General features: G+C 35.8%; 3 protein-coding genes across 3 annotated transcripts in view; 1 reads left to right on the top strand and 2 right to left on the bottom strand.

Annotated features, from left to right (window-relative positions):
• Positions 1 to 3,416, top strand: part of LOC144446076 (uncharacterized) — a 32,076-nt gene extending 28,660 nt beyond the window's left edge. The window contains exon 26 of the mRNA XM_078135765.1: positions 259 to 3,416. Within this exon, the coding sequence (XP_077991891.1) occupies positions 259 to 562 (304 nt within the window). The 3' untranslated portion in view covers positions 563 to 3,416. The remainder of the gene's footprint in view (positions 1 to 258) is intronic.
• On the bottom strand, positions 3,334 to 8,709 carry LOC144446078 (transmembrane emp24 domain-containing protein 4-like). The gene is made up of 4 exons (XM_078135768.1): positions 8,556 to 8,709; positions 7,394 to 7,620; positions 6,471 to 6,617; positions 3,334 to 5,709 (listed from the first exon to the last, which is right to left on the bottom strand). The coding sequence occupies exons 1-4, from the start codon at positions 8,683 to 8,685 to the stop codon at positions 5,560 to 5,562; spliced, it is 654 nt and encodes a 217-aa protein (XP_077991894.1). The 5' UTR covers positions 8,686 to 8,709; the 3' UTR covers positions 3,334 to 5,559.
• Positions 8,710 to 10,354: 1,645 nt separating this feature from the next.
• Positions 10,355 to 16,902, bottom strand: LOC144446337 (glycine receptor subunit alphaZ1-like). Its single transcript, XM_078136084.1, has 9 exons — positions 16,850 to 16,902; positions 16,296 to 16,390; positions 14,243 to 14,310; positions 13,358 to 13,578; positions 12,520 to 12,602; positions 12,083 to 12,214; positions 11,323 to 11,555; positions 10,838 to 10,990; positions 10,355 to 10,693 (listed from the first exon to the last, which is right to left on the bottom strand). Exons 1-9 carry the CDS (start codon positions 16,900 to 16,902, stop codon positions 10,355 to 10,357), a joined length of 1,377 nt encoding a protein of 458 aa, XP_077992210.1.
• Between the last annotated feature and the right edge of the window lie 483 nt (positions 16,903 to 17,385).

The following is a 17,385-nucleotide window of genomic DNA, read 5'->3' as shown; positions in this document are numbered from 1 at the left end:
AAATTGATTCAAAAGAAATACAATAAAATCATATCTTTAGATTTGCATGAGGTATCAATATGTCAAAACTTTTATCAAAACTGTTATTGATGCTTCATTTTTGCATTTACCTTGATCGTTGAAAACATTTTTTTATCGATATTTCGTTTTTTGTGTTTACTTGTATCGTTGAAGATGACTTATATTGATGTTTCAGTTTTTGTGTTTACCTTAATCGTTGAAACACGTTTTTATCAATGTTTTATTTATTTACTTTAGATCGTTGAAGGTCAAGAAGAGTAAAAAGAATAAACTAGCACCACTTAAAAAAGCACACTTCAAGGAAACGGATGATGAGGAGGATGAAGAAGCATTCCGCAGGTCAAAATTACCCAGCATACCTTCAAAACGACCTGAACCCGTTGGCAGAACAGCCACACCCGATGACGATACTGAACGAGGCAGATATGCATATGGCAATTATGTGGATAGTGAGGATGAAATTGATGATTACTTTCAACTAAGTAGCAGACCTGTACCAAGACGAGTTATGCCAGCTCCAAGAGCTGACTATAGTTATTGAGCAACTCGATAGTTTGTCTGTAAAATAGCACCCCCAAGGTGTCTATGAAATTATCCAAACAATTGCGCCCTCACTGTCCAACTCAATAATTACCTCCTTCGTTGTCCAACTCAAATTTTCTATCATGAGAGCATAATTAAGTTCTTTCTCTACCATTGATAAATAGTCTATTGTTTGGGGAAAGTAGAATACATTTACATAACAATACTTGTTTTGTTATGCTAATTCCATGTAGCCCTTGTGACTGGATGGCAATTTGTATTATCTAAAAGTAGTATTACATGCAGTTAAAATCTATTGTACAAATATACTCACAGAGCATGAGTACTTCAACAATACTGAACGTTGGAAAACAATGTGTCAAAAAATTATAAATATATGTATATGGTAGAAATTAGTGTATTATTTCATATAACAATGTATGATTTGTATATAGTTTTTATTTCAAGTGCCAAATTAATTGGATGTAATTTGTCCCTGCTATTTTAATGCACAAAACCCCTCAATAAAACAGTTGCCTGTATATAGTGGACAGTTACCTGTATACAGTGAACACTTACCTGTATATGAACACTTACCTGTATACTGTGAAGTTACCTGTATACAGTGAACACTTACCTGTATATGAACACTTACCTGTATACAGTGAACACTTACCTGTATACAATGAACAGTTACCTGTATGGTAGTCAGTTACTTGTATACATTTACCTGTATACAATGAACATTTACCTCAATACAATGGACATCCATCTATCTGTAATTAAAGGAATTGTTTGGATGGTGGACATTTTCATATTGGCAAGTTTATTGGCATAGTAAACCATGAACCTTAGAATAGAATTTAACTAACAGTAAACTTCAAATTGAGATATGATTTGCAGTTATTTATAAACAGAAAAATTTGTTTTCAAATTTTAATAGGCTTATTCACATGCTTCTATTTTTTATTGCTAAACTTTTTATTCACTTTTGTAAAGAGAGTATAAATAGTTTTAGATAATTTGATCTTTCATATTTTTATGTACAAATTATTAAGATGGTGTTATTGTTAAAGAAAAGCTGTACATACACTTTACTTATAGGCCTTTGTTTTATATATAAACTTTACAGGGTCTTTTTTACTTACAAACATTCCAACTGTGAATTGAATTTTCAATTTCTTCCCCAAAGTTTGATCAGTGAATTGAATTTCTTTTGTAAAATTGGAATGATATTTTTGTACTATACATAAGTGAATTTTTACGACTTACTTTTATGCTGCTAATTTGTTCACCAATGCCTCACGGGATAGGACTGATTTTTATTTCAATATATTAGAAAAAACTCGGTGACTAAAAATTCTGTGAATTTTTTGTCGATTAATCTGAAGTGCAAGGTACACTTTGATGGGGCGCCCTCACAGGCCAGGTAACCCCTTTCACTGGATAAAGCACAAGGCTGGTGAGATAAGAAGTGACACAACATATTTTACAGTCGAATGGTTAATGGTTCAAGGTGGCCACCTTTTTGCATAGCCTTTAGTGTGGTAACAAAAGGCATACATGCACTTCGCATTTTTCGTCTTTTCTTGAAGTCGACAAATAATTAGTCTAAATGACCAGCATGTGGTTCTAACCACAGGTATAAATCATAACGATACTGTATAGGAACTAGACTAACAAATAATTGCCTGTAGCAAAGTGTGTACAGTGCAGAATATGTAGCGAATGCATGTATGTGTAATTCTGGAATCTATTATATACATTGCTAGTCTTTCAACACAAATTAAGAAGTGTATGTTGTTACTAGTTGAATATTTCTAATCCAAATAAGTTGAATTTGAGAAGTTGCAAGTACTGTACAAAATGATAATACTATATCAGACATGATTCTAATGATGATGCCCATCCATTTTTTGTGTTAGCCCAGCTGGTCTTTGAAATAAAGAAACTGCTTCCAATAATGTAGGTAACGATAGAAATGTCTGATAACGTAGAAATATAAAAATGTAGAATGTAACAATTTCGACATCAATAATGTACAAAGGCATACATTGCAACTAATTTCATTATTAAAAAAAATTGCACCCTGTCTAATGGAACAGGACATCTTTGTAGAATTTGTATTTACTTCTCAGGACTTCTAATTTCTGCTTTAATAGGTTTAGAAAAAAAAAAAAACATTTTGAAGAAAGCCCAAGTGCCAATTGAAAGAAGAAAAAACATATCAGATATTTTTTAACATGACTGGGTGATACTGTGATTTTAATTCTCTGGCTGAATGAAGAGGTGTGGTATTTTATGACGAACAAGTCACTGCAGTGATGGATCATGTGACCTAGTCATGACCTGTGTCGCAAGTCTTAGAACAGGATCATCAAAAGAATTCTAGGACTTGTGTCGTTTTCTGTTTTATGATACCATTTCCAATAGAGGCTTACTTCAATGAGAATTCTTCATAGTTTAGTTCTTAGAGATGTTTTAGAATATTCTACGATAGAAATCTTGAGGCTGGAGATTATTTGTAGTGTGTCATTATACAATGAAATGTCTAGGATATCTACAAATCTTTCAACCTTGACACACACACTCAGGCAGACACACAAACAGACACACCTACACGTGGCATGTGACTTTCTGAACCACATATTACTATATGATATGTATCTAGTGTACATAATGAGTATATAATGAGTATATAATGTATATAGAACTTTATATGAAGGACTTGATTTATTCCAAATAAAAAATACTCTCCAAACTACAACTTGGTAATGAAATCTTTTATTGGATATTTCAAAGAATTACATGGTGTACTAAAGATACATGGATTTTTGAAATCACAAACAATGTAATAAAGGCATGATTTCTGATAAAGGTTGTCTGGGATTTATTTGGTAAAGTTTTATTGCAATATTAGACTGATAGACTCGTCCCTGTGTACAATCATGTGTTACACATGTATAATGTATGTTAATATGTTTTTAGTTGTCAGGAGGGGCAACAATGGCAAATCTTTCAGTATCTGTACTAATATTTTGAGATGACGTGCTTCATTTTATGATACCACAAGATGTGACAGAAAGGGCCAACAAAATGACTGGTAAAAATACAAAATACTAAAATTTGGTCTTCCAAATATTTCAATTTTCAATATATAAATCTCTGTCTTGCAAATTGCCAACCGCTGACCTTGCTTCATGAAGACGAATATATTTACCAAGTGATGCCTTCAACAACTTTTCCAGCTTACTTGCATTTCATAGTAACTATACTATTTGTTTGCTATTTCACTTCATCAAATCCCAAGAACAAAAATCAAAAGTTCTTTTCATTCATGTTTGCATTTATTTCCTGTGATTAATATAAAAAATATGACATTCCTAGTTATGATGGTTTCTAAAAGCTAAATGAAAGGATAAGGTCTGGATTTTGGATTTTCTAAATGCATTTAATCATGTCACTACTTTTAATGTTACATAAATGTTTCTAAAAGAGTTACTGATTGCAATTAACTTTCATATTTTGTATCAAATAAAGTAGGTCTTCCAATTGTCTAGCTACGAGACCCTCCAGCAATTTTGCTAACTTTACAAGTGACAACATAGAGGCAAAGGCCTGTTGACGGCTTGCGATGCTTTATAGGTGCTATCTTCCTTGGCTTTTCTTTAACTACCTTCCTAATGCAGATTCAAGACTATTTTGATCAGTGACTGATGTGTCAATGCTGTTAAAAAGATACAGCTAGGTCTAATAATTTACAAGCATAATGTAGTCTCACTGTTACAGCTCCCCTAGTGGCAGGTGAGGTAAAAACTTAGCCATTGCATCAGAATAGACCTTGCTAGTGTTCTTGGTCAAAGAGATCGCTACACTGACTACTGCCCTCTAGTGGCTGAAGTTATGAAAAAATGGTTTTGTAATGCACACCATCCTAGACTGAATTAGGAAAAGGAACTAAACTGTGTTAAATTCTCATTTAATGTTGACAACCACTTTTCATCCTACTTTATGAAAAACAAGGTCTGTGAATGATGAAAAATTAACATTTTTATCAATTTCAAATGATTATATTTAGAGATTGATTCATAGAAAATCAGCCTTACTTAGCATCAAATATTATGCTTTGCCTTAAATCCGACAAAAATAAATACATCCAAAATACATCACAATTTTAAAAAGTATTTCACAGCAAACTTGCTATTTGCTAGATCTGACAGCCAGTGATGTAGAGTATGAGAGATACACATGTTGGTGATAAATCAATGGAGAATGGTAGTCTGTATTACAAATACCTAAACAGTTATAGGTGTATTGCCAACAGTGTTGTCAACTTGCATAACAAAAAGACTTATTTTGGTTGGTTTTTGACTGTTTTCTAAAAATCAAAAGTTCAGAACTAACAACTGTAATTGCATGTTAAGAACCATGGTTACTCCTTGACAACTTTCATCTTTCCACATCACTCACTGTTAAAACAACAACACATTGGACTTTCTATGCTAACTTGACACAAATAACACTTGATATGTCCAGAGAATCAGAAGGAGACTGAGAAGCTTGTAAGTTAGACATGTCACCAACCTCACTATGCTAGAATTGCTTCTATAAAAGTTACAAGCATTATTTTTTTTCAACTGTTTTTGATTACAACTTTACAAGGGTGTTATAAATACAGAGAGTACTGGAAAGGAACCATTGAATGAAACTACTTGTTCCAACACTTCAGAAGCCACACATCTACTACAACCTTTGACAAATTGTTCAGCAGTCTTAGTTTTTAGGGGAAATGATCCAACAGATCAACATCTCACAAAAAATAGCCAAGCATATTCATGTAAGTTGATATATATTTTGTGCACTTTTCCTGTTTTCCCTAAAAGCAATTGAAGATCCTGAGAGGTGATTAGACTTGCATTCCTATCAATAAGCAGGACCCCCCTCCCCTCCAACCCACCCCCTTTTTTGTAGGTGTGAATGACCCAATGAAAAACCCAGAAATACAAAGACTACTGCTCATACAAGTTTCTTAGCTTCAAAGAATCCTTTTAGATGTCTCATTTGCCATAGTCCTGTGATAATCAGAATTAAAGTCTGGGCTATTGACCACCACAGTACACGCTGATTGGTACTTTCACTGGTTTGTCGGAAACGCTCTTCACGATACTGAAACAAAACAAATATCACAAATATTACAATTTCATTTGCGCTTTTAAGTAAACTTTGAACAATGAAGTACTGCAACATATTATAGATACATTATTAATCTTGCTTGGAAACTCTGTCATGGTCACAAATACTGTCTATACAATCACCACTTCCAAGTAAATATTTGCTTTGATAACACTTTCCAACATCTGGCTTTTAATTTCACTGATCTGTCTAAAACAATGAAAAATCTTCTAATTTCTGCATATTCATGGCTTTTTCATTTCATAAACAGCTTAACATAGCAGGAGACCCAAAAAGTAATAAAAATGTCTGCATGGTTTGAGAACAAATAACTGGTATATAGTTGCAAATATCTACAGTCCAATGTTTGGTTAGGATTAAAATTTGTATATGTGTAAAAAAAATTCTGTTAGAGCTACTGTGACAATTGGTCCTAAACAAAGAATGATCCTATGTATATTGTAGCTTCACTGATATGATGATAAATTAATGAGATTCAAACACTGGGGTTTAAAGATTTTTTTTTGAATACTCTATAAATGCTCTTTGATAGAGGTTTTCTGAGTAATATAGAGACATACCCTTTGATAGTTCTAAATACTCTTTAATAGATGTTTTCTGAGTAATATATAGAGACATACCCTTTGATAGTTCTAAATACTCTTTGATAGAGGTTTTCCGAGTAATATAGAGACATAACCTTAGTTCTAAATACTCTTTGATAGAGGTTTACTGAGTAATATATAGAGACATACCCTTTGATAATTCTGTTCTTTTGTTATCTGTTCAACTTGATCCAACAGTTGTCGTACTCTTAGCTGTAATTCGGTAAGTTTGTCTTTCTCTGCTATTGTTTGGTAATCATTAGCATGCTCACCAACTTGGATATCTAAATGTACTCTCTGTAATATAAACACAATAATACAGTATTCAATACCAAAACTATTTGTCAAGATTTTACTCTAAAGAGTCTAAAGAAGGGTAGAACCTAGTTATGTACATGTACTATGCTTTTCATTTTCCTGAAGCATGTAATACAGACTAATGGATTGAAATTACAAAAAATGAATTTCAACTTATCACAGACTAAAATATTCTGAATTTACATATCAAACTGACATTCATGTTATGTAATTAGTACAACCTGGGATGGACACAATAATTGGTATTGATACACATGGACAACATTGTGTATTCAACTATTTTAATTTTATTCATATGATGCAAGTTTGTGTGAATTATAATTTGTAGATTTCAAAATTATGCAAGACAGTTTTGAAATCTATACACCAAGAAAAGTTGTTGTTTTCTCCCAGTACACATATAGCCAGTAGTTAACATCGCAATCCGTGATTTTGTTTCAGTCTCACTAACTGCTTGTAATGCTAGTAACAGTAAACGATTAATTTAGCCACACCCCTGTTTGGCAGTTATCAGCATTCCTGTTTGTAGATATTTACATCATATTTGCAATATTTAATTACGCTTATGTTTGAGTGTATTTTTTCAAATCAATCAGTTTGAGGATATGATTTTCAAATGACAGTAATCATTGCTGCTGCTCACATTTAGTGAGACAATGAAACAAAACTACAGGCTGCGATGTAAACTGACTGAGTACCATATAAATGTCATCTAGAGGACTAAAGAATGAGAAGCTGACATGATAAAAACTTACCAGTTTACCACCTGAAAACATTTGCCACTTTGTAGAGTTAGAATAGAGACAGATAACATGTTCACCAGGAGTATGTGATGTAAACGTAAACCTGCCCTCAGAACTGTACATTTTGGATAAAATCATTTTACCATCAGGGTCTTTGGCCTCTACATGCATACCAACTCCAGGACTGGCAGGTAGATAATCATTGACATTCTTGTCAAACAATTGGGTTTTGTAGTTACCTTTTGAAAAAAAAATTTGAACACAAAATTATATATATTTATTATATGTACACACTGGATAAATATAATCAACAGCATAGTATGTAAGGTACACCATGACTGGGGTGCCTTCACACATCAGTTAACCCCTCCAGGGGAGAGAGGGGGCAGAGCAACACAATGTACCTTACTATCTATTAATAGCAATGCATTTAGTAACTTACTAGAGCCAAGTGTATAGTTACAATTTCAAATTTTGTGGTCACATTCTTCTCACACTTAAATATTGTAAATCAGCAGACAGCACTTTTGCTATATATTATTTAATGTTTATATAACAATTCATTGAATTAACAGTACAATTGAATACAAAGTAAATAAAATCTAACAGATAGAAAACTATGCAATAGTTCATGATAAAATACACGGTATATATTTCATGAGTTGAAAGGTTGTCATCTTCAATCTGGTTGGTAACAAATGACAAATGAAATTAGTACAGTGAGAACAAATTGCCATGCGTGTAGAATTAAAATAACCTTGGTCAAAAGGTGACACCATTTAACTATTAGAAACATGTAAGGTATTTCCCAGTGATCGTCAATGCCACTCGATTAACTTGTTAGGGCTAGATGTGTGGTGTAAAGAAAAAAACAGTGGCCGACGAAAGTGAAATTGGAACCGGTTTCTATGGGGTATTAGTAACATAAGTTAAGTACTAGACAATGTGCTTTCTTTTGCATGTACTCGCCCATAAGATAAATTTCTGTGAATTAACGGTACTATTTAACTGACAATTCCTAGCACATTATGTTTTTGATTGCAACACTGAGGAGATGACTTCCTGGACATATTACACTACTGTACTGTACTAGCAACGTCTGTTTGACCTTACGTCCAATGCCTTGGCATGCAATAATGCACACACATACTGCACTATAAATTATCACACTTACCGATCACCATAGTTTCATCTGGAATTTCTTCGATAAAACACTTTCTTTCAGTTTCACCAATGTGAAAATAAAGCGCCTGACTTAAAGAAAGAAAGCCAAGAAGGCATAACAAGTGATATAAACGTGTCATGTTGAATTTTATAGGTGAATCAAAATGGCCGCAGCTACGACACGCATGCGCAGCCTTCTGCCACGTCGCTTACCCATAGTCCTTCATTTTCTAAAGAGAAACGAAAGGTAATGGTCGATCTAGGTAGATGGCGCTTCTTTTCTTCTTTTTTTTAAAAAGTACATCCAGTGTCGTCAATGCGAACAATATGACGCCTTCAGAGCGGTTCACAGACGTACTGAGAATTTAGAGGAAGAGGCAACTACTCAGCCACATTACAAGATAACGCAAGGAATATTCTGTTTATATACTATTGTTTACCCGGTGATAGCTGGTGTATCACCCCCCCCCCCCCCGCGTCAAGATAGGGGGTTCCATATAGCTGTCTACTCAATCATATCTCACCGACCCAAGCTCACTGGCGACGCGTTGTGCCGAACGTGCAGATATATAAACAACTCAACTAACTGTCCCTGGGCCAGAAGAGAGGGGACTGAGGAGACAAAATAAAAACAACACACAGAAGAAGCACTGATAAGGAACTACTGAGACAACTTGAGGAGTGAAAACGTGTTTTTCTTTTACTTGTGTGTGGAGGAACACACGAAAACTAAAAAAAAATACCAGAGGAACCTGCTGGCTGAACTTTAGCTTGGGGGGGGGGGGGGGGGGGCTTCAATGAAGATGGTGAATTTGACGAAGTCGTTGCACCACGTATATCCAGTCATTTTTATTGACAGTACGTCCCTAGCCCTGAACGTCAGTTTTATACAATCAATTGAAATCAAGACTATCTGCAGGTCAGAGATACCCGTTTATAGCGCCATATCTCTAAAATGTCCATCTATTAGAGATAGACGTGTTGTCGACGACACACACACACACACACACACACACACACACACATACACAGCCTCCTCTTACGGGAGGTAAAATAAAAAAGAGGCAAGACTACCTCTCCAAAATAAAATAAAAACATATAAAAATGCTATAGAAGTGGCCATTTCAAGAATTGTATGTAATACCGGTAACACTGTCGTCACTTCCTTCCTCCAATCAACTCTTTGTCCTGGTTGTTCGTGATGTGTTGGAAGGAAACATCAAGACCACTATGATCAGGAAGAAACAAAGAGGCAATACTGCCTGGCCCGGAATAACTTCAAAATGCTGTGAAGGTGGATTTCCCAAGAGGTGTGTGTGTAGACTAATGTGTCCTCTAATCAACCTAGTGCCCTGGCGGCTGTGCATGATGAACGAGACCAAATATTTATATATGACTGAACTTTCAGTACAAAGTCATTGTATTGGCTGTAGATGTGACCCATGATATAATTTAAAACCCGTTCTTTTCCATCACTTTGCACTGGATATGTACTTATCATAATACATTTAATTCTAGAGGTAGGTATGCCCTCAGTTAGGCAGTAACTAAAGTAATTAAAAGCACCAAGTAGAAAAAAATACTTTGCTTTGTCAGCTTTGACCTCCCGTAAATGTAGATACTTAATATACATGAACAGTAAATTTAGAAGACTTTGTTTCTGGCTTAACGACGTTGCGTTTCGCTCAGACTTGGCTGAGTTGCTTCAGTACTATACATATATGATATAACGTCATTCAATCCAATCCAATGTTATCATATGTACAAACGAATAATGTGTTAACGGAGTTTGCAGAGTCATATATACTCTCATCCGCTTAACAATAACTGTTCAAAATATGACCAAAATTGATAGTAAACGCACCAATACACAATAGTGAACACAATGAAGACCACAGGGAAGGTAATACGTGACATGCTATCAATTTGTTTAGCCAGTTTTTCTTCAGTAATTGGATGTAGCTTCTGAGCAGTTGCTGTGCTCTGGTTGACGACACCATCGAAACTCCCACAATTAGATCTAGAAGCGTTGTTCTTATTCTTCATTTCCACCATGTATCTATTTCTAGTTATATCTTCATGGTTGACGTCATTTCCTCCATCATCCTCACTGTTGTGTCTTTTCTCGCCACAAGTTGAAGATTTCATCTTTGAAATTAAAATAAAGAGCAAAAACATAGGCTGTATGGCACAAGTCCAAGTCGTCATGATAATAGAACTGTTGTTACAAATCAAATCAATTTTCACGCAAAATGTTAGAAGCCCCACCCCATCCCAAAGTTTGACACTTACAGATATCTCCGTGGCGCTATTCAGATCAAGTTGTTGGGATTTTTTCTTCACAGCTTTGTACTTCTTTATAGTAAATAGATAGTTGACTAATGCAAACTCCATCATGGCGGCGCTGATGAACAGAACACATGTTGCTAACCATACATCAATACCCTGGTGATACATGTAGAAGACAAAAGTATAAACAATAAAGACGACTACTAGCTATGTACAAATACGTGTACTTTGATTGAAATGTTAGCTTTTATATATCTAACAACTGTATGCATGTGGCTTTCCATATTTGTCTCTCAATGCAACAAATCACAAAGCTAAGTTTGCATGTTAATGAAGGTAGGGTTTCTCCTCGCCTCCAGAGTTTTACTGATATTGATGGCCAGCCATCGCTAATAAATCTAATTAGTTATAGTAAAGATAGTGAATGGTCGCTTTGTTTTTTCTCACATTTCATCACCTATGGAAAACAAAATGCTCCATGAACTCACAGTGACGTAAGACACGCCTCTTAAAGTTCGTCTTGCTGAAGTGAATTGAGTCACTGTCGTCAAAATCGTTGTTGCTCCCAGAGCAGCTCGAGCTGGAGTTGCGTCAGGACGAAGCCAAAATGTGATCCAAGAAACCATAACAAGTAACGTTGTAGGAATATATGCAGTGAAGATAAAATATGTCATTTCGTGACTAAACGCGAATTTGACCGTCAATTTCGATCTTTTCCTCACTGCAAATGAAAGAGAGAAAAAATCAGATACATAAAATAAAGTTCCATTGCCTATGGGTAAATATAAGCTCGCTTCAAGCAAGCATCCCGATAGTCTTGGTTATCCAGAGTGCATTGCGGGCAACACTCCTGGATGTTCCTATTTGAAAATTAAATAGCTAGATTGCACAAGGCACGAAATAAACTCCCAGAATAAACTATATGCTAGCTAACCAAAGGATGGTATTACAGTGCACAGTTGTAAGACCAACTACATCCTGACTAAAATGAAACAGTTGTACCATGGTTCAAGATGGTTACTTCCATCCACTGAGCACCCGACTTTTTCTGTACTCAGGAGAAGGCATGTTTGTCCGTAGTTTCGGTTACCCAGAATCCTCTAACTTCCGCCGGCACCAGAGAGTCTGGGCCGGGTAACCGAGACTAGGTCGGTCAAAAGACCACGTACAATATCGCCGATTTAGTACCTTCCTCACTTTGGCTTGGAAGGAAAACTTGTATTATATGGATCAAGTGATGATACTTACAATTCATATGATCTGATATTTCTTGGACGTATTCCACGTTTGTCCATTGGAACTGTGGTATTTCTTCAGCAATTGGGTGCATGCCTGTTTCTCCATCCCATGTCAGTAGCAGTTCGTCTGAATCATATGCAACTATGTAAGAAAAACACATTGAGTCAAAGGATGATGTATGTTAATATATGGTGAATGTCACTCGGTAGTGTTTACTTGGCTTGAGGAATTAGGTTTTCATAAACTGCGTATACTAAGTATATAATTATGAATAAATAATGGTAAGGTTATAAAGTAGATTTATCACTTAATTTACCACTGCATGCAAATACTGTCAAACCATTTCATAATCTCACGCTCATTATGATAAAAAAAAACATCAATGTTACATTGAGGGTACTATAATGTATCATTTCATTACTATTTAAATGCAAGGACCCACTTACAACTCATCATAGTCAGCAAACAAGTGTGTGAATCCATCGGATAATTGTACAGTTTCATATTACAGGCCAGTGTCATGCTGATCCTTTAAGGTTGGAAAAGAGAAAATGTGTAATATTCCTTCGGTTAATTTCAAAATATTTTGCATGAAAATGAATGAATGTGTCGTTTACACTGACGTTTACATACGCACTGACGTGAGTTATGCATACAGCAGACACAGGGTCAGTCAGACTGTCAAAAATTGTACTTCACCATCTAAGTCTGCAATTGCCTTAAGGAAAACTTACTGCGAGTGCTGCATTATCATCTCTCTCTCGCTCGCTCTCTCTCTCTCTCTCTCTCTCTCTCTCTCTCTCTCTCTCTCTCTCTCTCTCTCTCTCTCTCTCTCTCTCCTCTCCCTCCCTCCCTCCCTCCCTCCCTCCCTCCCTCCCTCCCTCCCTCCCTCCCTCCCTCCCTCCCTCCCTCCCTCTCTCTCTCTCTCTCTCTCTCTCTCTCTCTCTCTCTCTCTCTCTCTCTCTCTCTCTCTCTCTCTCTCTCTCTCTCTCTCTCGCTCGCTCGCTCGCTCTCTCTCTCTCTCTCTCCCTCCCTCCCTCCCCCATCTCTCTCTCTCTAATTTAATTTCGACAAACAGCCAGACATGGCGCCAAATAATAGGTTAGCAACAAAAGTTTCTGCCTCACTGTCAAGCCGTTCAAAGTGGTTTATGAATTTAGAGTAAGAATTAGACTATAAGATACGTCGTGTTGTTCTGTCCTATCAGGCTTCTTATCCACAGATGAGTGGTGACTGTTAGAATGGAACGAATGTCTCCATCTTACAGACTATGTAAGCATTTACCTGAACATGTAAATGACGAGTCCATCAGGGTACACTTTAGCCACACGATTCTCATTGATTAGACTCAGAAATTTCCCTTCCTTCTCTTGTTCAAAGAAAATGTCAGGCTTCCATATTTTTTCCACGTGGAACGGTGTATTGAATGTTGCAGGTGTAGTACCAAGATGTTTTAAACGTAAATCATACCACTTCATTTCCATTGCGGTGGTAACGGCATATTGCTGAGAGTATAAGAGAAAGTCACATTGTTGCTTTGAACAAATTTGAAAAGGGCAATTTTACGGTAAAACTCTATCGTGTTCTTTGTAATCATTAATTTGTAAATAGATGTTGAAGCTGTCCACTATCCTGTCATCTATTCTAATAACATATGTTTCATGGGTTTCACCACGCATTTGGTTAATTGTCTGGTTAGTGCGTTGTATGAGTACTATTATAGTGGTCCGTTGGTCATCAGACAATCCCTCCAGAAGTGTTGGTTGTTTTTTTAGGTTGGTCAGATTTTTCATAAGTTGGGTTTTTTAATTTGCTCGATCGTTTGTTTGTTTGTCTGTCTTTCTGTCTGTCTGTCTGTCTGTCTGTCTGTCTGTCTTTCTGTCTGTCTGTCTGTCTGTCTGTCTGTCTGTCTGTCTGTCTGCCTGCCTGCCTGCCTGTCTGTCTGTCTGTCTGTCTGTCTGTCTGTCTGTCTGTCTGTCTGTCTGTCTGTCTGTCTGTCTGTCTGTCTGTCTGTCTGTTTGTTTGTTTGTTTGTTTTGTCATTAGACTAGTTGCGTTAGGTAGCTAGATATGAGGAATGAGGGTGACTGAACAACAATATGATTATGTACGGTCATCTTATAGAATGACTCAAGCAAACATGATTTAAAACATGAAAGTGTAGTCCTACCTTTGCAGCAGGATTTATCCAATCAAAACTGTCAATGTGCATAGAAACATTGACAAGAACTGGATGCCCTGTATACAATATAAATCATATAAGTGATACTGAAGGTGTTATGATTAAAAAATGTTTTAATTTAGAAAAAGTTATAGGTATTAAACTTATTATTTGAACGAAATAGTATATGAAGGTCGTATATGAAATAATACAATCATTTATGATTGTTAATTTGATGAATAATTTGTCAAGTACAATTTTATGGTTAATATTGAAAACATGTCACCTGCAACATTGTGTCGTCTGACCCACATCTGTCTCGACATAAACCAACTAACATTGCTACATTACATCATCACTAACATTGCTACATAAACCAACTGACATTGCTACATTACATCATCACTAACATTGCTACATAAACCAACTGACATTGCTACATTACTTCACATAAACCAACTGACATTGCTACATTACTTCACATAAACCAACTAAAATTGCTACATTACTTCACATAAACCAACTAACATTGCTACATTACATCATCGCTAACATTGCTACATAAACCAACTAAAATTGCTACATTACTTCACATAAACCAACTGACATTGCTACATTCTATCATCATAATCTGTGTTTGTTTCATTATTTTAAAGCTGCTCTGGCTGCAACTGGAATGATTTTTTAAAACTGTTTTGTTAGATAAAATAACTTTAATACTCGTAATAGTTTAACCCCTGAACAGTATTGAATCATCTGAGGTGTTGACGTACACAGAGTATGGTGCAGGAAAGCCAATCAAATTCATTTTGGGGTCCGCACCTAAAATCACCGCCCAAATGCAATCACAACACCAACCTGTTACCGTACTACTTATAGATTCAACCGACCTCTAATTAATATTAGACTAACTATTTGAATTTTAACAATTTGAAGTCATTGATTGTCTGGTTGACAAAATAATACTCAATTGCAGCTATAATCTGTAAGGTACGCCGTGACGGGGCGCCCTCAACCATCGGTCAACCCCTGAGAGGAGGCCGGCCGGTGAGGGCGAAACGTCACGACGTATCTTACACTCAATTGCAACCAGTGCAGGTTTAAAGTGGCCATATAGATGAGAAACACTGAAATAATGTGAGACAACACAGACCGAGTGGTGTTTGTAAATCAATAAATCATAGTCAAAAGTCAAAAGTTTGTAATTGATTTATGGGTAAACACAATTAACCGCCGTAATCATAACAAAACGCGGATAATCAACATGTACGTGCATACACAGGCTGGGCGAGGTGAAGTGATTCCTTGTGTTTGTGCAGGCTTTTTTTCTTGCTTTCAAATTACAAACATGGACTGGTATATGTTTGAAAGTAGCAAACCGTTTTAATCATTAAAAATCCAAATATATACCCATCTGTCATCCAACTATTGAAATGGCAGAAATAAGATGATTGAAATAATTTAACGAGCTCGGTACCAATGGGATGATATTTATAAATATGTGACAGATGCAGATGGAGCGATAACATATTGGCGTATAACAAATCGTTATCATTTAATGAACTTTGTCTATATTTTCGCCGTTGTCATCGAGGTATCTACCAGACATGCGCAGCAGTGAGCCTGAGCTGATTTCATATTTCACGTTAAGTTGTCATTGTGTGCATTTTCTTGATATGTTTTTTTTTTCAGTGTGATATCTTTCGTTTTGATTTGTTATTCTACTTCATAAACAAAATAAGTTATTGACAACTGCTTGCAACATTATCTGTGTCTCGAATGAAAGACTACAAACATCGTATTGAATACATATGGCGCTTGTCACAAAAGGGTATAACCCGATTGGCAATTTACTAATCGATAGGCAACCAGGGTTCTTTAGGAGTGAATATTAAATGTATGTTGAGTGGATTGTCGTTTATCGCTTTCACTCGTTCACAAACACGAACACTACAGTTATGGTGTTCTTGCCGTTTTCTTTTGTCAACGACTTCTGAATCCAAATGTTATGGTGTTCTAGTCGTTTTATTTTGTCAACGACTTCTGAATCCAAATGTCATACCTTCGTCATCAGGTCTGAGGGCATGTAGATGGTGGATATTTGTAAGACTTTCTACAAGTATTTCATGAGAAGCCATCAGATAGTCGTCATCAGTTCTGGAATATAAACATAAAACACTTGCACACTACATTACACTCTACTCTAATACGTAGGGCTTTAATCAAAGTTCCCAACATCAGCAGTTTTTATGTTTTTTTCACTTATTATACACGTTTGATTTAGTAATTCTTCCAAAATCAATCATATGACTGATTGTCGGAAATAATCTAAAAAGTGAAACTATCGTTTTCAAACAATGGCACGAAATAACACAGACAGACATACATACATACATACAGACAGACAGACAGACAGACAGACAGACAGACAGACAGACAGACAGACAGACAGACAGACAGACAGACAGACAGACAGACAGACAGACAGACAGATAGGACGAAATAACAGACAATTTACAATGGATGGATGACGGACAGACATACATATAGACAGACAGACAGACAGACAGACAGACAGACAGACAGACGTAATATGTTGTGTTATATCTTACATACCCTACAACCATCTGCATGATATGTGCAAGGAGACACAGGACCAACACAATCATGTCTTGTACTTGGATGAATACCGTGTGTTATCCTAACACTTGTAACAGATGTTTGTGGTATGATCGGCAGACACGTGATCACTATTTTTATAGTTTTCATTGTTTATTTTGCATCATTCAATGACAAAAGATGATCGTTGTTAATTCCAGTTTATGTCAACAATAATTATTTCTGACAGATGTTATTACGTAATGAATATACTATACATAAAATTGTTTGGCTTGCATATAGTGAGTTGTACAAAGGAAACAGTGATTTTATATACGTCAGATTTGACGATCAAAATCAGAACTCACAATGATAAACCAGTTTTTATTGCTCTTTTGTATCGATGTCGAAGTTGGCAATATCAAAGTTGTATGAGCTGACATTTGTTGGATTATTGACAGCGTCAAAATTATCACTGAGAGGTCCATATAGAACAGTCACAGGCACTTGTTTCCTGACATGTTTCTGAATACAATAAGATAAACTTTTATTGT

The sequence above is a fragment of the Glandiceps talaboti genome, chromosome 15 (assembly GCF_964340395.1).
Source record: "Glandiceps talaboti chromosome 15, keGlaTala1.1, whole genome shotgun sequence".
Taxonomy (NCBI): domain Eukaryota; kingdom Metazoa; phylum Hemichordata; class Enteropneusta; family Spengelidae; genus Glandiceps; species Glandiceps talaboti.
This window is presented reverse-complemented; position numbering and strand designations above follow the sequence as displayed.

What these genes read in the sequence shown, in the direction of transcription:
- LOC144446078 (XM_078135768.1), bottom strand. Translation starts at nt 8,685, where the DNA reads ATGACACGTTTATATCACTTGTTATGCCTTCTTGGCTTTCTTTCTTTA. An exon ending in AGATGAAACTATGGTGATCG is followed by an intron (nt 7,621 to 8,555) that starts GTAAGTGTGATA and finishes TTTTTTCAAAAG; the next exon opens with GTAACTACAAAACCCAATTG. An exon ending in TGTTTTCAGGTGGTAAACTG is followed by an intron (nt 6,618 to 7,393) that starts GTAAGTTTTTAT and finishes TTTATATTACAG; the next exon opens with AGAGTACATTTAGATATCCA.
- LOC144446337 (XM_078136084.1), bottom strand. Translation starts at nt 16,902, where the DNA reads ATGATTGTGTTGGTCCTGTGTCTCCTTGCACATATCATGCAGATGGTT. An exon ending in GAGGCGTGTCTTACGTCACT is followed by an intron (nt 10,991 to 11,322) that starts GTGAGTTCATGG and finishes ATGTATCACCAG; the next exon opens with GGTATTGATGTATGGTTAGC. An exon ending in ATAGCGCCACGGAGATATCT is followed by an intron (nt 10,694 to 10,837) that starts GTAAGTGTCAAA and finishes TTAATTTCAAAG; the next exon opens with ATGAAATCTTCAACTTGTGG.